The 23,356-nt window shown below is 38.1% G+C and overlaps 5 protein-coding genes across 5 annotated transcripts; all 5 read left to right on the top strand.

Moving 5' to 3' along the window:
• The first annotated feature begins 3,934 nt into the window (after window positions 1-3,934).
• On the top strand, window positions 3,935-9,520 carry LOC137402695 (uncharacterized). The gene has a single exon (XM_068089201.1). It carries the CDS (start codon window positions 3,935-3,937, stop codon window positions 9,518-9,520), a length of 5,586 nt encoding a protein of 1,861 aa, XP_067945302.1.
• A 2,714-nt stretch (window positions 9,521-12,234) lies between these two features.
• LOC137402694 (uncharacterized) lies at window positions 12,235-12,999 on the top strand. The gene has a single exon (XM_068089200.1). The coding sequence runs from the start codon at window positions 12,235-12,237 to the stop codon at window positions 12,997-12,999; it is 765 nt and encodes a 254-aa protein (XP_067945301.1).
• Window positions 13,000-13,392: 393 nt separating this feature from the next.
• Window positions 13,393-14,703, top strand: LOC137402693 (uncharacterized). Its single transcript, XM_068089199.1, has one exon. The coding sequence runs from the start codon at window positions 13,393-13,395 to the stop codon at window positions 14,701-14,703; it is 1,311 nt and encodes a 436-aa protein (XP_067945300.1).
• Window positions 14,704-14,753: 50 nt separating this feature from the next.
• On the top strand, window positions 14,754-15,512 carry LOC137402692 (uncharacterized). The gene has a single exon (XM_068089198.1). It carries the CDS (start codon window positions 14,754-14,756, stop codon window positions 15,510-15,512), a length of 759 nt encoding a protein of 252 aa, XP_067945299.1.
• Window positions 15,513-15,590: 78 nt separating this feature from the next.
• On the top strand, window positions 15,591-16,202 carry LOC137402691 (uncharacterized). The gene has a single exon (XM_068089196.1). It carries the CDS (start codon window positions 15,591-15,593, stop codon window positions 16,200-16,202), a length of 612 nt encoding a protein of 203 aa, XP_067945297.1.
• The last annotated feature ends 7,154 nt before the right edge of the window (window positions 16,203-23,356 follow it).

Here is a 23,356-nt window from a genome sequence, read left to right as displayed (position 1 = left end):
GTGCTGACCAGTTATATATGTAGTAAGGAATCAATAACAACTGTTATCAATAGATTTTCTTTGGCGCTGCTAAGCAGGTGCTACTAAGGCTTGTTTATAAAGCATCAACGTATCTCGTATTTGCCACCTTCTGAATGTTAGCTGTTATGCAATAGCTCATATACTGTGTATATACAGTGAAACTCGGATAACTCAAACTTCAAGGGACCGAGCAAAAGTGTTCGAATTATCAGAGCGTTCAAGTTATCAGAGCACTGTCACAAGTCCATGTATTTACTTATTTATTAGTAGATACATGTACATATACAATCTATAATATAAATCAAAAGCACAAATGGCTTGTTTCAAATTAAATGCTTCTAATGTAAAGTTTAAAACGTTTTTTATCAAAAAGTATAGAGATTTTTCTATCACTTGAGATTGGTTCGTTGTTTGAGGTGATGTTATTGCCAGGACGTTTTTTAGATTGACATTGGCAAAACTTGATCGTTGTTAAAATGCTCAAAAGAAAAGACATCTTTTTCTTTTAAGCGTTTTACCCACGATCAATTTTGCCGATTTTTCTTGAAGTTTATGCAAAGATTACCTCACTTGTGAAGTGTAAAGTCAGCTAGTACCATTTCCTATGCACTCACAAATTACAGTTCATTGTAATGTCTATAGTTCGCTGCCACCACCGGGCCACACATGAAACACATTAACCTTGCCGAAACACATTAAAATATCAGTTATGCCATAATTACACTGCTTATTAAAACATACTCATGCTGCGCACTGGAAACGGTTTTTCTAAACGACTTCCACTAGTTTCCTTAATGGTGACATTGTTTGCTGACTCACATTTGCCTTTACATATATATACGCCAGTTTCAGATTAGCCACACAGTAGCAGTTTTACATGTAGTGCTGTGGGCAGCATGTAACTCAGCACAGAAAGTTTATTATCAATAAGTGACAAAATTATAAGTGAGAGACTAGCAGGCTACGGAGGCAAAAGGTCAGTTTTATTATATACTTATATGTATTTTATTTGACTAAATTGAATGCTTTTGTTTTAATGTGACTTTCAAGTCAATTATATAATGTTTTTTATGTTATTTTGCTTTACACAGTAGTTTTATTGTGACATGTACTTTTGTAGACTTCACGGTCTATTCTGGCTATCGGTAAAATAAACAGTCATATCTACCAGAATACGATCAGTTCAGTTTAAACCACCGCAAAACCTGCTGTCATCTCGATTCGTGGCATTTTCGCTACATCACTTTACCTCGCTTCCGAAGGGCGATCACTACGCGGATGTTTGGTATAAATCAAATTTCACGAAACCTTTAGAAAAGTCGTTAACAAAAATATTTTGCCGATGGTGGTAATAACAACGCTTATGAATTATGAAAAGTTGAGGTTTACCTCATGTCTTGGAATAATGTGATTTTCTAAAGTGATAGCAACCGTTTCGGTAGCCGTTGGGCAAAGAACAGTTCGAATTAACAGTGTTGAGTTCGAGTTATATAGAGACATTTATCATTGCGTGGGAACGGACCAAGCAAATCTATTCGAGTTAACCATGTGTTCGCTATATCCGAGGGTGAGTTATCCATGTTTCACTGTATATATATATAAATATATATATATATATATATATATACAGTCAAACATGGATAACTCGAACTGTAGGATCGGCATTGGTGAAATCTCACCACTTCAGTTTTGGTGCATTATGACTGTCTTGTTTGCATGGCAAAATTTGGTAATGGGCATCTAATGGCATCGTTTGCCAATTGCAACATTCATTTTCTTTGTCAACCAAGCTGTTGCTATCCGGCTGCCTTATGATTTCACTGCCTAATTTTGCAAAACAACTGATTCATGGTATTTCTTTTTGCCTTCCAACAACTATCACTTTAACTTTAGCTACTGCACAAGCAACATGTGAAATTGTTGAACTCTCGAATATATCTGCTAAGCAGCATCTACTGTTTTATTATTATATCTACATTCACATATTCTATACTTATCAAATACAAGTTTGGAATCAAGTTATTACGGAATCCTCAGAAGGTCGTTCAAGGTAACAACGATTACTTTTATTTCATGTATTAATCTTGTGTTTTATCATTTACTATTTTTGAGTTTAATGTTACTATTAGTGCATTTATATTCATGTCTAGAATGCATATTGTGCTAATTGAGAAATTTAACCTTTCACTATATCTACTCATAGTACGCTTTATGTTATTTTAGTTTTCACGTTGTTCAATAAATCTCATAAGTGGACATCAGTTTGAATTCCTTCGAATATCTGGGGGTGAAGCCGTAACAGTGAAAACTTGTGACTAGACGAGGAACAAGATGTTGCCACACCTATGCACAGATTGTAATGAAATTAAATACGTGTATTATTTCTAGCCATTTCTTAAAAATTATTTCTAGTAAACATCAGCCCCAGACTTCTTTGTTTTCAAGGTGTAATAGATAATTACCTCAACAGATGTGTCACGACTATAAAACAGGTACATTTTTAATAAATACTAATGCTTTTTCCAGTCTTTGGCTGCTGGGATGAATAAGCTTGAGAGCTGCTGCTGCGGGCGTTGGAGCGCGTTCCATTAGCGATTGGCGTGGCTGGGACTACGACTAATTTAGGGTCCGGAATGTGCACTAATTTTGTCTAACTTTTTTGCATTCTCGGTTCATCTTGGTCAACTGTCTTCTCTAGAACTGGTCAGTAGAGCAGCAGTCTTTGTCCTGAGCAGTATGGCTCAATAAGCTCACCATTATTGGTGATATATTTTCTAAGTTTATAAAGTTGTTCTTTTAAAAGTTCTCAAGTCTACAATATTTTCAAGTCTATTTTACCAAGACAAGCCACGGAAGGCAACAAGGTCAGTTTTTGCTTATTAATTTGTGAATTCCATTTTTAGCAAACTGTTAAACTTTTACACACATTAAGATTTGTTACATTCACTGTCTATTTCTCATTTTATGTTTATTTCACAATTTATGGCTAATTCTATACATTTGAGTTGCCTCTAAAACATTTGAATCACTTTGTATATTTTACACTGTTATTAATAATTGCAACTGTTTTCTATTAATGTACATGTCATGCAATTCACATTGCAGACTTCACGTTGAGCCAGTTGGGTTAAATAAAGTCTCATGAACCACAACTACTCATCAGTAAAGCTAGCTCTCCATTACGGCTTGTCGCCCTAGATAGCGCCTGTCGCTATAGTGAAGTCTTGACCTCTACCATTGGAGAGTCAAGTTTACAAAGTCAAAGTGAAGTTCAAGTCTACAAAGTCAAGGTAAAGCTCAAACTTACAAAGTCAAAGTAAAGTACAAGTCAAGTCCTTAGAGTCAAGTAAAGCGCTGAAAGGAAAATACTGAAGGAACCTGTAAAGACAAGTAACGTATCAATATTGGACTGAAGTAAATAGAATATCTACAATATTTGCTTTACTTCCATGTGTGGCTTTATCAACCATTTTTAGCTTGGTATTGTGTATTGCCTTGGTTAAGTTTCTACAAGTCTGCTCGTTATTGTAAACTGAGTAGTTCTAGCTGAAGTACAGTTGACAGTAGTTTAAATTTAAATTCACAATTTTTACAAGCAAATTTGGTGCACATCAAGCGGTTCCCTTGATTGTCAGGTCTCTGCTCGGTAATTGTTTGTGGGGTCGCCATCCTTTGCCGCGCGCGCCGCGCCGCAGTGCAATTCCTGGTAAACTCATCAAGTAGCTATTTAGCTGATTGCCAATTTTGTCAACCTTCCTCTAGGCTATATTCACATGTAACTACTGTATTAGATGGGCACGCACGGGTAGGTGCCATCGTTAGTGTCTTACTGGCTTTAATTATTAAAGGGCTAGTTTTGTTTATTTTCATAGTAGGCCTAGTTGAAAGTAAACTCATAATTTTGTTCTCTGATATGGCGTCAGAGGACGAATCAAATCGTCAAACTAATATGCAATCACTTGAAAGGTCTGATACAGATGTAGTTTCCAGGCGTGAGTCTGTACGCCTAAAGCTTATGCATTTGAATAATGAAGTAGCTCAAGCTATAGTTGAGGAATTTGAACATATGGACCATTTTTTCGGTCAAACTGAAGCTCACACAAGAGAGCAAATAGAACAATATAGTGCCACTGTTGATGCCAATTTGGAAACTATTGAAGCAAACTATAATGAGTTAGATAGATTGACTGAGAAAAAAACAGATTTAGAAACAATCAAAAATATGTTTGATTTGTGTACAAGCAAAATCGCCGTGAACCGACAGAAGCTTACAGTGCTACTAGAGGAGATGGACCAACCTAAACAAGATGATGAGGAAGATCTTCAAGAGGCGTCTGCTACCTTTGCTACTCACATGGAAAAGTTTAATCAACTGCTGTCTCGAATGAGAGAAAGAGAAGCTAATACCATAACTGAAGCAACACCTTCAGCTTATAGCTGGCCAACTGTTATGCCTACACGCACCAACAACCCAGAAGTCAACGTGGAATCCTATAACAGTATTGGAGCTCAAGACACAGGTCTACAAGTCGTAAAAGATCTCACAACTAGTCTTATTGCTTCAATGAGAGCAACAAAGAGGCAGTCTCTGGCACCTGCTGTGTACCATGGTGATCCCATTACCTTCACAGAATGGGAAATGGATTTTGACGCTTACGTGGAGACTGAAGGTTTGACAAATATTGAACCCCTCCGTCACCTTAAAAGGTTTGTGTCTGGTAAGGCTTACGATGCCATCAGCGGGCATTTCTTAACTAATACACTATCTGCATACTATGATGCAAGAGCAGTGCTGAAGGATAGATTTGGAAACAAACACAGCGTAAGCAGAGCACTACGTAAAAAGCTGTCGGAATTCAGCAAGATAGGACCCAAAAATAGTTCTTTGCTTAGGGAATATGCTGACTTGCTGGCACATATTAGGTCTGCTATGAGCGATGTTACCCAGCTAAACATCTTAGATGACAGCGAGGAGAATGAGAAACTAGTTGCAAAGTTACCCGATTTCATGATTAGAAGTTGGGTGAAAACAGTCAAGGAAAGACGTCAAGCCAGGAAGCCGTATCCTGACTTCAAAGAGTTCACATCATTTGTTATTGACCATGCGGAGATCATGGAAGAGCCGTTGATGCAGCTGACAAGCATGAATTTGAAGGACAAACCCAAACAACAAAGAATCTACCCTAGTGCTCGAGTTAGTGCTCTTGCAACATCTACTGGTTACGCTAACTCCTGCATTTGCTGCAAGAAGCCTCATGCAACAGCTGAATGCTACACACTAAGAGATATGAAAGCGGCCCAACAAGAAGCCTTTGTTAAACAGCATCGTCTATGCTTTGGATGCTTGGGTTCCTCAGATCACAGATCTAAAGAATGTCCAAAAAGAGCAACCTGCAAAAAGTGTCAGAAAAGACACCCCACCGCCTTACACAGAGAACCTCACGAATGGGAGCGAAATAGGAGTACAGATACAAAGGCTCCAGAAACTCAAACTAACACTTCAGGTGGGATGAAAATGGAAACCAAGCCCAACAAGCAATACACAAGCACTCTAAAGGAATCTCAAGGGAACACTGCTCGAGAGGATTCTTTGCAGAAGACAAAGAAACTTGATGTCAAGTTCACAAGTTGTGCAGAGAAAGGGCTAAATATGATTCTTCCTGTTTATGTTTCCTCGCAATTTGATCCACAGAAAGAGGTACTTATATACGCTATGTTAGATTCACAGTCGGACAGCACATTTCTCACAACAGACGTTGGAGGCATGCTGAACACCGATACAACAATAGAAGATGTACAGATGGAAACTCTAAATGGATCGACACTTGAGAAGATCAATTTACACCACAATATTTTAGTTAGGGGTTTCCACGAATGTACCAAGCTAAGCATAGCAGCTTACGCTTGGAATGACTTCTCATGTGACAAAGACCAGATACCTACTAGAGATAATCTGGCCAAGTATGAACATCTCGTCGAAATCTCCAAGTTTCTTCCTCCCCTGCTTGATATACCTGTGGCTATGCTGATTGGGCGAGACTGTTCAGATGCCTTTGCACCGATAGAGACAATACGTGGACAGAAAGGACAACCATTTGCTGAGAAAACAGTTCTAGGATGGACAGCTATGGGCAGTGGTAAAAGACAAAATGGTCGTAAAACACCAAGAGTATCAGTGAATGCCTGCAACACGGTTGCAAAGATACTATCTGATGATAGTGACACGCTAAGCTCTCAAGATGACATAAAGTTCATGGAGATTTTGAGTACAGGAACTGTACAAAGAAATGATGGGTACTTCCAGATGCCATTACCCTTTAGATCGCGGCCCAAACTACCTAACAATCGTTTGCAAGCTCTTGGTCGCTTAGCCTCTTTGACCAACAAGTTCAAAACTGACCCCTCCTACAAGGAGAAGTATACCGAGTTTATAAATGAGCTTATACAAAAAGGTCATGCAGAAGAAGTGCACGAAAGTAACAAGCCTGAATCTGGAGAAATGTGGTACATACCACATTTTTCTGTGAAACATCCCCGTAAGCACAAGCTCAGAGTAGTTTTTGACTGCAGTGCCACTTATGCAAACACCTCTATAAACCAACATCTTTTGCAAGGACCTGACCATATAAATAGTCTAGTCGGTATCCTCAGCAGATTTCGTCAGGAATGTATAGCATTGACCTGTGACGTAGAAAAAATGTTTTATAACTTCTATGTAAAGCCAGAAGATAGGGACTTTCTCAGATTTCTCTGGCAAGATGAATCCGGAAATGTCAAAGATTACCGGATGACTGTGCATCTTTTTGGAGCAGTTTCTTCCCCAGCTGTGGCAACATACGGACTTCGCAAGTTAGCACAGAAAAACAAAGCGACACATCCTATAGCATCTACGTTCATTGAAAGAAACTTTTACGTAGATGATGGAGTAACAAGCGTAGAGGATGCCAGCAAAGCCAGAAAACTGATTGAAGAAAGCCGAGAGCTTTGCTCCTTGGGCAACTTGCGACTACATAAGTTTCTTTCAAACAAACAGGAAGCTCTGATTGACCTCCCAGAGTCAGAATGCATAGAGATCCAAAGCCTATTTGAAGGAAAGATTTCAACTCACAGAACACTTGGACTTGAATGGGCAATTAACACAGATGAATTTACATTTAGCAGCCAGCTACAAGACAAAGCTTCAACAAGAAGAGGCATATTGTCTGTGATATCACAGATATATGATCCGCTTGGATTTCTCTCTCCATATGTTTTGTCTGGAAAGAATATCCTACAGAAAGCAAACAGTGCAGAAACAGACTGGGATGAGCCTGTCTCCTCTGAGATAGCCAAAGAGTGGCAAGAATGGAAGTATCAGCTCTCTTTGCTAGAGTCCATTACAATTCCTCGATGCATCAAGCCTCCAAGCTTTGGCAAAGTGATCAAAACTGAGCTACACCACTTTGCGGATGCCAGCTTCAATGGCATAGGAGCCTGTTCGTACATAAAGATGACAAACCACAAAAACGAAATTTCTACTGGACTCCTGATGGCGAAATCTAGAGTAGTACCATCCAAAGGAAAAGTCACCATTCCTAGATTGGAGTTGCAAGCAGCATTGCTGGCTACTCGACTTAGTAAGACACTGAAACACGAGTTAGATCTTAAAATTGATGAGGAGCATTATTGGTCAGACTCTCAAATTGTGCTCAGCTACATAGCCAATGACTCCAAGAGATTTCAGACATATGTAGCAAACCGAGTTCATGAAATTAGAGAACACTCACAAGTCACTCAGTGGCACCATATAGCCGGGGAGCACAATCCAGCGGACATAGCGTCCAGAGGGATAGAATGCCACAAACTAATGAAGAGTATCTGGTTCCATGGGCCTGAGTTCTTAAGAGAAAAACAAACATATCCTTCAGCTAACCAGACTGATTTCCAAGCGAGACTCAGTCAAACAGATCCGGAAGTGAGAAGAATTAAAAAATGCGACACAAAAATGAAACGACCTAATCCAGTGCTCAAGCTCATAGAGCACTTCAGTACCAAAATTCGACTTCTACGAGTTGTTGGAACACTTCAAAAGATGGTACGCAACAAATCATGGAAACTGGAACCACTAGAGGCAGTCGACTTAAGAAAGGCTGAAAACCTAGTCATTCAAGTGACTCAGCAGGAATACCTTTCAGCCGAACTAAATGCAATCAGCACTGGAAACGCTGTGTCAAAAGGCAGTGCTCTTCCTCAACTGAACCCATTCATCAACAAAGATGGTCTTTTATGCGTCGGTGGAAGAGCTGAAAAGTCTCCATTACTAAGCTACACAGAGAAACACCCAATTATCATGCCTAAACACAGTCTTTTTGCTAGACATATAGTCCAAGATGTCCATAATAAGACACACCATCTTGGTAGGTCATACACGCTGACTGCAATACGTCAAGCTGGATTTTGGTTAGTCGGTGGGACCAGGTTGGTCAAAGAGATGGTCGGCAAATGTGTGACATGCCGCACACTACGAGGAAAAAGCTCTTCTCAGCAGATGGGAGACTTGCCGTTAGAAAGAACTGGAAAGTATCCCCCCTTTATGCACACTGGTATGGACTGCTTTGGGCCTTTTGAGGTTAAAGAAAGGCGTACTGAGCTGAAGAAGTATGGTCTAGTCTTTACCTGTCTATATACCAGAGGAATACATATTGAGCTTTTGGATGACTTATCGACCAATGCATTTCTGAATGCATTGCGTTGTTTTATATCTATTCGAGGACATGTGAAAACCCTGTACAGTGACAATGGCACCAACTTTATTGGAGCAAAAAATGAATTGGACAAGCAACTTAAAAATATGGTAAACAACGAAGCTAAGCAAATTCTAGCAAACATGCAAATAAACTTCATCATGTCAACCCCAACAGCTAGCCATCAAGGTGGTGTTTGGGAGCGACAAATTCGCACCATTCGATCTATTTTAGACGATATTTTTTACAAACACAAAGGCAGATTCGATACTTCCATGCTACGAACGGCATTTTGTGAGGTGATGGCAACGGCTAACAGCAGGCCTCTATCTTTAGTTGATGTCAACGATCCGGAAGAGCTGCCAATCACTCCGAACGCTTTGCTAACTGGAAAGCCAGAACCAACACCGCCACCCCCAGGCGAGTTTACAACGGAGTCATATGCTAAAGCTAGATGGAAAGAAGTACAATGTTTGGCGGAGGCATTCTGGCAAAAGTGGAAGGTCACTTACTTCGATGAGATTACCAAGCGTCAGAAGTGGGCCGATATTAAGGTGAACCTTGCCAAGGGTGATGTGGTACTCTTGGTCGAGCACGATATGCCCAGAAATCACTGGAGAAAAGCTATAGTGGAAGAAACCTATCCAGGATCAGACGGTCTTGTTAGAAAGGTGTCAGTTCGATTAGCGTCAAAGTTCCTCTCCAGCGAAGGAAAGCCGATGGAAAAAAGAACAATTCTACATAGACCTGTCCAGAAACTAGTTAAACTGGAATAGATTATGCTTATACTGTTATACTTGTATTTTATGCTATTACTTTTATCCCCCATCTATGCTGAATGTGCACCGTCGAAATTGGCAGCACATTTTTTGTTTTATCACATATTCATATCACTTTATACTACTTTCTGCTTACCCTTACCTTCATGTATGTTTCACAATATATCGCTTTCAGGTAGTATGTTTTATGCTTTCAACATAATCCTTGAAATGTGGTGAAATGTGGACAGTAGTATTTTTAGCTTGCTTATAATAGTTAATTTCCTAGAGTAAATTAAGGTGGGAGTGTAATGAAATTAAATACGTGTATTATTTCTAGCCATTTCTTAAAAATTATTTCTAGTAAACATCAGCCCCAGACTTCTTTGTTTTCAAGGTGTAATAGATAATTACCTCAACAGATGTGTCACGACTATAAAACAGGTACATTTTTAATAAATACTAATGCTTTTTCCAGTCTTTGGCTGCTGGGATGAATAAGCTTGAGAGCTGCTGCTGCGGGCGTTGGAGCGCGTTCCATTAGCGATTGGCGTGGCTGGGACTACGACTAATTTAGGGTCCGGAATGTGCACTAATTTTGTCTAACTTTTTTGCATTCTCGGTTCATCTTGGTCAACTGTCTTCTCTAGAACTGGTCAGTAGAGCAGCAGTCTTTGTCCTGAGCAGTATGGCTCAATAAGCTCACCATTATTGGTGATATATTTTCTAAGTTTATAAAGTTGTTCTTTTAAAAGTTCTCAAGTCTACAATATTTTCAAGTCTATTTTACCAAGACAAGCCACGGAAGGCAACAAGGTCAGTTTTTGCTTATTAATTTGTGAATTCCATTTTTAGCAAACTGTTAAACTTTTACACACATTAAGATTTGTTACATTCACTGTCTATTTCTCATTTTATGTTTATTTCACAATTTATGGCTAATTCTATACATTTGAGTTGCCTCTAAAACATTTGAATCACTTTGTATATTTTACACTGTTATTAATAATTGCAACTGTTTTCTATTAATGTACATGTCATGCAATTCACATTGCAGACTTCACGTTGAGCCAGTTGGGTTAAATAAAGTCTCATGAACCACAACTACTCATCAGTAAAGCTAGCTCTCCATTACGGCTTGTCGCCCTAGATAGCGCCTGTCGCTATACAGATGAAGTCAAACAAAGCTAAGGAGCATCAGCCTTGGTTTCGTGAGTCAAACAGTTTTAGAATAGTAATAGCAACAACATCAACATCATTTCCTTCAAGGAGTTCTTGTCAGATCTCAACAGAGTAGAAATTTGGACCAAATCAGCAACTTTAGATTTTGTATTGTTATTTCTAGAACAGCCTGATCATTGTTTCATACTAATATTGAACTGCTGTTATACTTCAGTGTTTTACTTTCCCACATTCTTCAGTCATATTTTTACGAGTGTATTATTTTAGCTTTTATTGAATAATTGTGACAGTGATATCATACAAGGTAGCCTGAGTGACCAAATATTTGCGACCTATTAATAGCCTAGGCATCTGCATTGCAGTGTGACACAAACCATTCACGAAGTCATTAGCAGAGCTCATTATTTTACTCAAATTTGGCTTGTTGTTATTGCTCAAAACACTGTAGTTTCAACTATGCCAAGACAGTCATACTGCCGAAGCTGAGGTCACGGGTCATCAATGCACTTGCACTCTCATTATTTACTGATAGGCGATCTGTGCTGTTGTTTCATATTACGAAATAGCTCTGAGTGGCTTTACCAGTCCTTGTCAAAACTATTTTTAACCATGACTAGTTCTGAGCAAATTGATAATTCTTTGCCAGCTACTGATGATAGACGTGTGTCACAGCGTGTGAGAGAACAACTATTAATCAATGATATTGAAGTAGCTGTTGAAATACAGTCTGAATTTCATTTACTGATTTTAAGAGAAATTGAAGCTGGTGTAAGCAGAGCACGCCTTGTAGAATTACAGCGACAATTAGTGGAAAGTAGCAATTTGAGACGAGCAAATGAAGATTTTGAAAGTGTGAGGAAGTGTGGTACAAGTAGTGAAAAGCTCAAGAAGTTGGTGAGAGAGATTGACCGTGTAAATGGTGATTGTGAAAAAATAGTTACACAAGTGGAGCAATTGCTGAGTAACATGTCAGAGGTCAAAGATCAACCATCTGTCAGACAATCAGGTGTTGATAGACAATATGCCCATAGGCAGACAAGCATGTCAAGCATTGCGCATGATTTGTTGGAATCACATAGCCATATCAAGTACACAATTGATCACAGCAATGACTTAGTAAGTAGCAAAGGTAGTTGCGATAGTAGGTCACGCAAGGGCACACAACCCTTGGTGCAATCATCTACTGGTCACTCTACAGAGCTACCCCTGCACCCCATTGGCGCAGGTAAGCCTGAGTCAATGAAGTCATCCAAGTACAGTCATGAGTCAAAATTGATCACTTCTCATTCACAAATCTTAGAGCCACAGCTAACTTACACAATCAAACCACAGTCTCTTAGATCTGAGACCCACATGTCTCAGATGCACAAGTCACCATCTTGTGTATCTGAATCACAATAATCTAACACACTTTACCAACCTCAAACCTTTGCACAGGCAACTAAGGCTGCAGCCAAAGTGGCTGCTGCCAAAGCAAAGCTTCAAATTGAACTTGAAGCCAGGCAAATGGAAGAAGACCTGCCTTGTTTGAGCTGAAGCAAAAGGAGGACATGATCCTCAAACGACGCCACATAGCTGAATTGAAGCTTCAGGCTGAGGTTGAAGCTGGAAAGGCTCAACAGAGAGCTTATGAAAACACTTTAGAGCAAGAGCAGGAGACATATATGCGAAACTCTCTGCTGCGTCCTCCATCCAAAGCATCACAATTACGAGCGCTGGGTTCAAGTCCAGATGTAGGATCACAGGCTCAAGTAAGCAGAATACCAATGCTAACTCAATCACTGACCAACCAGCCAATCAAGCTTGAAGAAAAGCCAGACATCTCACCGACCGTTGATCTGTCTACCACGATAGCCAAAGCAGTCGGTGAATCCATGGCCAAAGCCATGACAATGGAGAGGGCTGATATCCCTAAACCAGAGGTGTTTGATGGAGATCCTTTGAAATACAATGACTGGCAAATATCCTTTGCAGCTCTTATAGATATGAAGCCATACTCTGCCATAGAAAAGCTGCAATTGCTAAAGGAATTTGTCAGTGGTGAGGCAAAAGAAGCCATAAGCAGTTTTTTCTCCCTCAATTCCAACGATGCTTATCAAGAAGCTCTTGATATGCTTCATTCAGAATATGGAGCAGACGAGATGGTCGAGGAAAAATTTAAAGACCGTCTTGAACAATGGCCAAAGATTTCAGGAAGAGATTTTTCTGCTCTCAAGCACTATAGCTATTTCCTGAATGCATGTGTTACTGCAATGAACAGTATACCGGGTCTCAACGTTCTCAACCAAAAGCGAGAGAACAGGAACATTATTTGAGCTCTCCCAGACTGGCTTTCCGACAGGTAGGTACGACATGCAGAAGATACCCAAGCTCAAACCGGCTCCTTCCCAAAATTCAAAAAATATGCAAAGTTCATTTCTAAAGAAGCTAAGTATGCCTGCAGCAATCTGCGGAATACAACAGCCACCCAAAAATCCATAAGCAAGACAACTCTGAACAAAAGGTTACAATCACAGGATAAACCAAAGTCAAACAACCAAATGCATGTTTCCCTTAAGACAGAATCAAAAACACCAGCTGCACCTACTTCTACTACTAACAGTTCTAAAGCAAAGTCAAACACCAATGAGCTCCAATGTCAATACTGCATTTCAAAAGAAAGCAAAAGGTTTAAACATCCAACCGCAGAATGTTTCTTTCTAGCAAAAATGACACACAAAGAAATACAAGACTTCATAACTGAAAAATTGTTGTGCTTTGGCTGTCTTGAGACTAGACATAGATTCAAGTCATGCCCTTCCAAAGCTGTTTGCAAAGAGTGCAAGCTAGCCCATGCCACAGTTTTGCATGGAAAACACAAAGATAAAGCTGTCTCCGAGATCAAAAAATCTGACACCAAGCCCAACAATCCAGTAAAGTCTGACAATACTTCGAATTCAAAAAACACACAACCAAGTCAAACCACAAGAAACAAGGTATGTAACAAAGCAAACCATGCAGCTCCAAGCAAACAAGCCAGTATACCTCTGTCATGGACCATACCAGTATGGGTCTCAAGTAAACACTCAGACAAAGAGGTATTGGTATACGCGCTCATGGATACCCAATCTGATGCAACTTTTATTTCTGATCTAATTGTTGATGAGCTACAGCCTGAAATACATCCCACAAAACTAGAACTAACCACAATTAATGAAACCAATGCAGCAGTACATTGCAACATTGTAACAGGACTAACCATAAGAGGCTATAATGACAAACATATATATGATTTACCCACGGCTTACACTAGAGAAAACATACCGGCTCAAATGACTCACATTGCCAAACCAGAAATGACTGGATCTTGGCCACACCTACTTCAGGTATCTAAAGAAATGCCAAAAGAATCTAATATACTAGTGGGACTCCTCATAAGCTATGACTTCCAGAAAATGTTCAGACAGCGCCAGATAATTGAAACCGGAAGCGACTCTGAACCATATGCTGTTAGAACAGATCTTGGATGGTCAATATTAGGCAATATGCAGCCTCTAATAACACACAGAATAATGCACAATACACCTAAACTCCCACATGATCCAAAGATAAAGGTCGTTACATTCAAATGCACCACTGAAACTTCTAAGCAAATAAACAGACTACTTGCAGCATTCAGCCAAGACTTTAAAGACTTCGCTGACAACGAAGAAGCTGCATCAACTGAAGACAAAATATTTCTTAGCATTATGAAAAAGGAAACACACATATTGGATGGTTATGTTACCATGCCACTACCTCTAAAGGAAAAACCTCCCATAAACAAGAGCCTGATAACTGCAGAGAGACGATTCAAAACTCTTCAAAGAAAACTTCAAAAGGATCCAAACTTATTGAAGCAATACCATGAATTTATGAGCAATCTAATACAGAATGGCAAAGCTGAGATAATTCCAGAGGAAGAGTATAACAAGCAAGATGCTTGGTATATTCCTCACTTTGAGGTTTGGCATCCAAAAAGCCAGACAAAATCAGAGTAGTATTCGATGGAAGTGCTACAACAGATGGCAAGTCCATCAATGACTATCTGATGCAGAGCCCAGACTTTATGAATAGTCTTACAGGTATTCTCCTACGCTTTCGACAGAATCAGGTTGCCATAACATGCGACATTGAGAGCATGTTCCATCAATTCAGAGTAGCAAACACAGACCAGGATTATCTCAGATTTCTTTGGTTTAATGATCAAGGTAGCACTGCACTTTATCGGATGAAAGTTCATTTGTTTGGAGCTACGTCATCACCTGCATGTGCAACCTATGGTCTTCGGTACATAGCACATCAACTTAGCCAAGAAGACCAGATTAGTAAAAATGCTGTAGAGTTCATCACAGACAACTTTTATGTTGATGATGGAATTCTCAGTGTGGCAGACCCAACTACAGCTATTCAGGTTTTTAGCAAAGCTATAGAAATCTGTCATGAAGGAAATGTTCGCCTCCACAAAGTGCTGTCAAACAGCAGGAAAGTAGTCGAAGCATTTCCAAAAGCCGAACAGATTAGTTCCTTGCAAAACTTAGACCTGAATACCGAAGCTCTACCCACTGAGCGAACGTTTGGAATGTTATGGAATTCTGAGCAGGATTGCTTCCAGTATGAAGTTAACATGATAGAAAAACCTAACACTAAAAGAGGAATTCTGTCTAACGTTGCCTCAATATTCGACCCACTAGGATTGGTGTCACCAGTAATACTGCAGGGCAAGTCAATTTTGCAAGACATATGCAGACAAAAGCTTGACTGGGATGATGCCCTGGATAGACCTACCCTAAAGAGCTGGTTAGCATGAAATAACAGCTTAAAGGACCTTAAAAACATCAGCATCCCTAGGTGCTACATATCAACCAATTTTGGAAAACCAAAACACATGAAACTCCACACATTTAGTGATGCCAGTACAAAAGGATATGGCCAGTGTATCTATCTAAGATCTGTGAATGCGGCGAACAAAGTGCACGTGACGCTAATTAGCAGCAAAGCTCGGGTTACTCCAGTTAAGTCCATCACAATACCCAGATTAGAACTCCAGGCAGCCCATGGCGCTGTAACACTCACACAAAAGGTAATCAATGAGCTTCATCTCCTTAATGCACAAACCTACTATTACACTGATTCTGAAGTAGTGCTTGGCTATATCACAAATACAGAGGCTAGATTCCACACTTTCGTGGCTAACAGGGTGGAAAGAATCTGTGATCATAGCAAGTCAGAACAGTGGTTCCATGTGCCAACTGACATAAATCCTGCTGATCATGCATTGCGTGGGCTAAATCCATGCAGGCTTCAATCTTCCAATTGGTTCACAGGACCAGAATTCCTCTGGAATGAACCAATCAAGCTGCCTAGGCAACCAAAACATCAAATATCGTCGACTGACAAAGAGATTAAAGCGATCTCACTTTCAACCCACCATATGCAAGCATATGCGAGCATTGATGAACGAATAACTCGTTTCTCTCACCTAGACCAAGCAGTGTGAATCATTTCTAGAATTCAAGGTTGCCTCACAAAGGGAAGCCAACGGAAACCAGCACAGTCTAGGCAGGATGCTATTAATGCTCTGGTTGAGTCTGTTCAGTCTGAAAATTTCTCAGTTGACATACAGAAACTAAAAGGCACAAAATGTGTAGCGATGCAAAGCTCAATCTCCAAACTTGACCCTTTTCTAGATCAGAAAGGCTTTCTGAGAGTAGGAGGCAGGCTCTAAAGCAGTGAGCTTCTATCATTTGGAGAAAGGCACCCATTACTTCTTCCAAAAAGAAGCCATCTCACAAATCTGATGATCGACTACTCTCATCGCAAGGCAGCACATCAAGGTGCTGAAAAAACTCTTGCACTGCTCCGTACTCACGGTTATTGGATTCCAAATGGACAATCTGCTGTCTCATCTAGAATTCGAAGCTGTGTCACATGCAAGAGAATTCGTGGTCGGCCATGTAATCCACAGATGGCCACATTACCTTCTGTTAGGGTTAACGAAGCACCTCTCTTTACACATTGTGGTTTAGATTGCTTTGGTCCCTTTTTAGTTAAGGATGGTAGAAAAGAGCAAAAGCGCTATGGCTTGATTGTGACATGTATGGCTTCAAGAGCTGTCCATATCGAGCTACTTGAAGACATGTCGACCGACAGTTTCATAAACGCTATACGAACTGTAACTGCCATCCGAGGACCAATCTAATCTATACAGTGTAATCAGGGCACTAACTTTACTGGTGCATCAAAATACCTTCAAGGTAACTTGCTGACCAGTATGAATATCACAATGAAAATTAACTCTCCTCATTCAAGCAACATGGGAGGTGTCTGGGAGCGCCAAATACGCTCCATCAGAAACATTCTCAACGGCTTCGAGCGCCAGTATAGTGGGAGGGTTAGTACAGCCTTACTCAGGATAATCTTCTATGAGATTATGGCTATCATCAACTGTCGACCACTAACCACAGTGTGCAGTGATGATCTTCCTCTATCCCCACACATGCTACTAACAATGAAGTCCGATGTGGTGCTTCCACCACCGAGTGACTTTTCAGATGCTGATGTTTACTCCCGCAAGCGCTGGAGAGCAGTACAGCATATAGCTAATGAATTTTGGAAACGCTGGCGCAAGCATTACCTTCTAGACTTACAATCACGCCAAAAATGGCCAAACTAAACTCCAAAAATCAATGTAGGTGACATAGTCATTATTTGTGATGATATGATGTAGCTAGGAATGAGTGGAAAATGGCTCGTGTTACCGAATGTTTCAAGTCTCATGATCAACAAGTGCGATCTGTGAACCTTCTTGTTGCCAGCAACCAATACCCTATAGATAAAAACAAAAGACAATATCTGATTCAACCTGTATCAAAATTAGTTACACTGGTAAGGGCATATCAAGATTAGTAGATTGGTATGAGACAACACCGGGTGAAATCTCAGGTGGGAGTGTAGGATCGGCATTGGTGAAATCTCACCACTTCAGTTTTGGGGCATTATGACTGTCTTGCTTGCATGGCAAAATTTGGTAATGGGCATCTAATGGCATCGTTTGCCAATTGCAACATTCATTTTCTTTGTCAACCAAGCTGTTGCCATCCGGCTGCCTTAATGATTTCACTGCCTAATTTTGCAAAACAACTGATTCATGGTATTTCTTTTTGCCTTCCAACAACTATCACTTTAACTTTAGCTACTGCACAGGCAACATGTGAAATTGTTGAACTCTCGAATATATCTGCTAAGCAGCATCTACTGTTTTATTATTATATCTACATTCACATATTCTCTACTTACCAAATACAAGTTTGGAATCAAGTTATTGCTGAATCCCCAGAAGGTCGTTCAAGGTAACAACGATTACTTTTATTTCATGTATTAATCTTGTGTTTTATCATTTACTATTTTTGAGTTTAATGTTACTATTAGTGCATTTATATTCATGTCTAGAATGCATATTGTGCTAATTGAGAAATTTAACCTTTCATTATATCTACTCATAGTACGCTTTATGTTATTTTAGTTTTCACGTTGTTCAATAAATCTCATAAGTAGACATCAGTTTGAATTCCTTCGAATATCTGGGGGTGAAGCCGTAACACGAACTTCACGGGACCGAGCGAAAGTGTTCGAGTTATCAGAGCGTTCAAGTTATCAGAGCATATATATATACAGTCAAACATGGATAACTCAAACTTCACGGGACCGAGCAAAAGTGTTCGAATTATCAGAGCATTCAAGTTATCAGAGCACTGTCACAAGTCCATGTATTTACTTATTTATTAGTAGATACATGTACATATGCAAACTATAACATAAATCAAAAGCACAAATGGCTTCTTTCAAATTAAATGCTTCTAATGTAAAGTTTAAAATGTTTTTATCAAAAAGTATAGAGATTTTTCTATCACTGGAGATTGGTTTGTTGTTTGAGGTGATGTTATTGCCAGGACGTTTTTTTAAGATTGACATTGGCAAAACTTGATCGTTGTTGAAATGCTCAAAAGAAAAGACATCTTTTTCTTTTGAGCGTTTTACCCACGATCAATTTTGCCGATTTTTCTTGAAGTTTATGCAAAGATTACCTTACTTTACCTGAGATTCGCTAAGAGCAACACTCCGAGGCAGTTCAATTAGAAGTTTTACGAGGTTTTACGGTATATTGTATATCATTCACGCTTTTTGAATGGATACTTATTGAATGTACACACCTATTCCGTGTTTAGGTCAAACGATGAATAGTTTTTTTAGCTAAGACAACGTATACGTTTAATTACAACAATTTTTAAGACGTTTTAAACATTCAACATTCCGACGTTGATTCAACATGTAATCAACGTCGGAAAACTATTCATCGTTTAACCTAAACACAGAATACATGTACATTCAATAAGTATCCATTCAAAAAGCGTGAGTGATAGAGTGATATACAATGTACCGTAAAACCTCGTAAAACTTCTAATTGAACTGCCTCGGAGTGTTGCTCTTAACGAATACCACTTTCCTTGCTTCCGAAGGGCGATAGCTAAGCGGATGTTTGGTATAAATCAAATTTCACCAAACCTTTAGAAAAGTTGTTGACAAAAATATTTTGCCGATAGTGAATGCCACGCTTATGAATTACGAAAAGATGAGGTTTACCTCTATGGCTTGGAATAAAGTGATTTTCTAAAGCGATAACAACCGTTTCGGTAGCCGTTGGGCATAAAACAGTTCGAGTTAACAGTGTTGAGTTCGAGTTATCTATAGCAATTTATCATTACGTGGGACTGGACCAAAGAAACTGTTCGAATTAACCATGTATTCGAGCTATCCGTGGGCGAGTTATCCATGTTTGACTGTATATATATATATATATATATATATATATATATATATATATATATATATATATATATATATATATATATGTATATATATATAGTTATATATATAGTTATATATATAGCTATATATATATTTATATATATAGCCTATGTATATATATATGATTAATAGTATCTTTGTCAGTCCAGTGCTCTATGCACTGTGAGAGATCGTCATGAGTAATAAGTATGTGTATACTTATCCCATGATGTAGCAAAGCAGCTGAGTAGTGTAGTGATTAGTATGCTGGTCTGCAACCCAGAGAGTCCGAGTTCAAGTTCCATGTGAAACAGCTTTTTTGCTCACTCTTATACAAGATTTCAACAAAATGGTGATAGGTGTGAGGATCAATTTTTAATTGCGTAAACAAACCAAAAGCCTTATTTACAGACAAGATGAAAGGGTGCTAAGATTGGAGGGAAACAGTGACGCTTCTACTTATAAAGATTTCCTCATACACAACTCTGAGGTTACAAAATTTTTTGTTAAAAAGTTTTTTATTTTTAATTATGAAAGAAATGCAAAATATGGAAGGCTAAAAAAATGACTGGACATACACTTCAGGTACCTTGAAGAGTACTGAGCCTACATGAAGTATTGACCAATGAGAAGACAGCAAGTGAAGGTGACCCGGAAATACATGTTTTGTTAGAAAAAAACGAAGTAAAGGTGGATTATGAGGACATCAAAGAATCACTCTTGGAGCACGAACAAGAGCTCACAATGGAGGAACTGAAAGAGTAGGAAGGAATGCACCAAACTGTAGCATAAGTGGAGTGCATTGTAGTTGGATTGCATACTACAGGATTTAATTTTTACCTTACTTTACTTTTAGTTTTTTTAGGATTTAATGCATACCACATGCATTAATTATTGCATGCAATAATTAATGCATGCATTAATTATTGTATGCAATAATTAATGCATGCAATAATTAATGCATACCACTCGCATTAGTTATTGCATGCAATAATCATTACTATAATAAGAGCCTTGTCTATCTGTCCGAAGGAGCTGCTAAAAGTTGAGAAAAAAGATGGCATCCCACAGGATTTAAACTCACGACATCCAGCTTGGTAGACCAGCTGTCCAACAACTGCTGCAATCAACCATCTCCTAGAATAGTCGTGGAGTTACTTATTCTCTGTGCTTTATCTGCACACCTGACAATCACCCATAACACACTGAACTGGGAGATTACTACTAGTTCTATTAACAAATAACAAGTTGAATATGTCTGGTAGCTTTGTTCAGTCTGTCAAAAAGCAAGTACAACTTCCTGCTCTAATTTTGAGTAAAATTAATTTAAGTATTACACATTTCCTGTAAACAGCTAGAAGTCTTCCTGTGAAGCGCTCAAAGTGCCAGTTAAAGTTAACTTGTTAGCGATGAAAAGCAACAATTGCTTCATCAGTAAATAAACATAGTATAACTACGTCAAGCAGTGATTGTAGTTGTCCAAAGCAAATCAATGGAACGCATGTGAGGACAATTCCTGCTACAAAGTAATTCAAGTAGGCCTAATTACTGTCATAATAAATTCTCATTTTTAATAAAACAAATCATGATGTTGGATAGTTAAAAGAATACTTTCTAGTTGTGGGTAAATTGAGTGAATCATTTGGTAAACAAGCTAAAACTGCTCATTCCTCGCGGTTCTAATTTTGTCTACTGTATGTCTTGTCACCTCACTCGGTCAGCTATTCCCATATTTTTGGCAGCATCTTATGTTGTCATCGCTCTCTTACTTCGCCTACTATCTACCTTTTTTACTGATTCTTTCTTACTTTAATCTACCATCTTCATGAACCTAGTACTCAATTTCCTTTTATGAAGGGCTTTTAAAGGCAGTTATTATTTGCAATATATTTTGTATTTGTAGTTGTTTTTTTTAAGTTGTCCACTCTTGCAGGTTACTTTATTGTCAGTCTTTTAGGAAGTTTTTTATGTTTTTTATGGTTTATTATTTTCTTATTTTCCATTATCTGTAGTTTTTAAGTACCAACAATTGTTTACTTTTAACCAATTTTGATTCTCTGCAAGTTATTTAACTATATTAAAAATCTATTTAAATAAATTTAAAAATATTTAAATATATTTGGTTTTCTTTAATTTAATGCTTTTATTGTTTCTAAGAGAATATCCTTTTGAAGTTTTTGCTTGTATTTAGAATTTATCTTCCTTTTGAAAAACCTTCAAGTTAGTAATCTACTATTTCTGAGATACATATATACAACATATAGACTATTTTATAACTGTCTTGTTTTGCCAAGTTATGGTTAGTTGCAAGCTGCTGCTGCTGCTTTCCATTGTACAATTTTCTATTAATAATTAACACTTAATATTTACTTGTATTATTTGTTTGTTTAATTTTTGTGGTTTTAAAAAACATTGATTGGTAGGTCAATGAGCACATTATTTTATTGTTGATTCAAAACAGTAACAAAATATGTATATATTCTATGTATAGAATCAGGCCAGAGAGAACGCCAAGACAAAACATCAAATTATTAAATTTTTATGTAATCAAATCATAAACAATCATTTTTTTACTGTTACTAGTTAGATAGTGTTAAGTGAAATCAGTCTAGTAAATTGTCCCAAGTTTTAGCTGAAATTATCCTCGGCTAGTTAGTCACTAATTTTGAATGATAGTAGAAGTTTAATTGATTTTAGAGAAGCCAAAGTGAGACTAACAATGTCTTGATAGAGTGAAATCTGTACAGAGCTACCATACATTAGCGATAATAGATATAATATGTACTTGTGGGGCTTTTTACTCTAATAGGAGAGCTTAGGCTAAGCTATATCACCAGTCTGTTTGACTTCTGTTTTCTAATGAAATATTAATAATTTATATATAGGTATATAATAATATATAAATATTAATATTTTATATATAGATATGTATATAATAATATATAAATATTACAATTATGATATAATAAGTATATATAATATTATTTATACTATATTAACATAAATAATTTTATAATATATTATGATATAATATATAATTATTAATATTGAGTGCCATGCAATGCGCAAACTACCCTTGAAGCTCATGACAATCTCTCAGATTACCACAAGTTGATGGAGTATGAAATTAAGAGTTGTGCCCTTTTTGTTAAAAACTTGAAAACTGACCATCCGTTAGAAAAGAAATAAACTGCCCAAAAGGTGTTTAATAAAGTTCAAGCATATTAGTGTGAGTTTACTTTTACAAAAAAGCAGCCGCAACAGTATTATTTTAAAGGGTGTTAGAACATAAGCTATATTCAAATGTTAATTCTGAATGAGTAGTAGGTTACATCATAACATTTAATAAAATTATTACATGTCGAAGCAACCGTGGTTCAGTGGTTAGTGCGCTGGCATATAATCAGTAGGTCAGTGGTTCAAATCATAGAAGAACCATTTTTATTAGGAAGGACATCCAATCACAAATCCTCCTGTGCCAAATCCCACACGCGGATAGTCACAGTATGTTTAGTCTCAGGTTTGGAATAGTGTCGTACATCCAGCAAAGAGGAAATAACTCTTGAAAATTAATAGGGTGCAACTGCAGCAACTTTATAAAATTCTACATTTTATTAATATTTCCAATGCTTTTCATAAAAACAACTTCATATTGAAACTTTGATTCTGGCAGACAGCTGACATACAGTCTACACAACAAATCGACCAATAGGGATCGCTCTGAACTTCACAAAAAGAGAATGATCGTTTTCTACAAATATGGCAGTTTTTGCGCGAACGAGCGCATGTGCAAACGGATTGATGAAG

This window comes from Watersipora subatra, chromosome 8 (assembly GCF_963576615.1).
Source record: "Watersipora subatra chromosome 8, tzWatSuba1.1, whole genome shotgun sequence".
Lineage (NCBI taxonomy): Eukaryota > Metazoa > Bryozoa > Gymnolaemata > Cheilostomatida > Watersiporidae > Watersipora > Watersipora subatra.
The sequence above is the reverse complement of the archived record's forward strand: the minus strand, read 5'-3'. Positions and strand labels throughout refer to the sequence as shown.

Excerpts from the sequence above, each read along its gene's own strand:
- LOC137402691 (XM_068089196.1), top strand. The coding sequence starts at position 15,591 with ATGAAACTCCACACATTTAGTGATGCCAGTACAAAAGGATATGGCCAG.
- LOC137402695 (XM_068089201.1), top strand. The coding sequence starts at position 3,935 with ATGGCGTCAGAGGACGAATCAAATCGTCAAACTAATATGCAATCACTT.
- LOC137402693 (XM_068089199.1), top strand. The coding sequence starts at position 13,393 with ATGACACACAAAGAAATACAAGACTTCATAACTGAAAAATTGTTGTGC.
- LOC137402694 (XM_068089200.1), top strand. The coding sequence starts at position 12,235 with ATGATCCTCAAACGACGCCACATAGCTGAATTGAAGCTTCAGGCTGAG.
- LOC137402692 (XM_068089198.1), top strand. The coding sequence starts at position 14,754 with ATGCAGAGCCCAGACTTTATGAATAGTCTTACAGGTATTCTCCTACGC.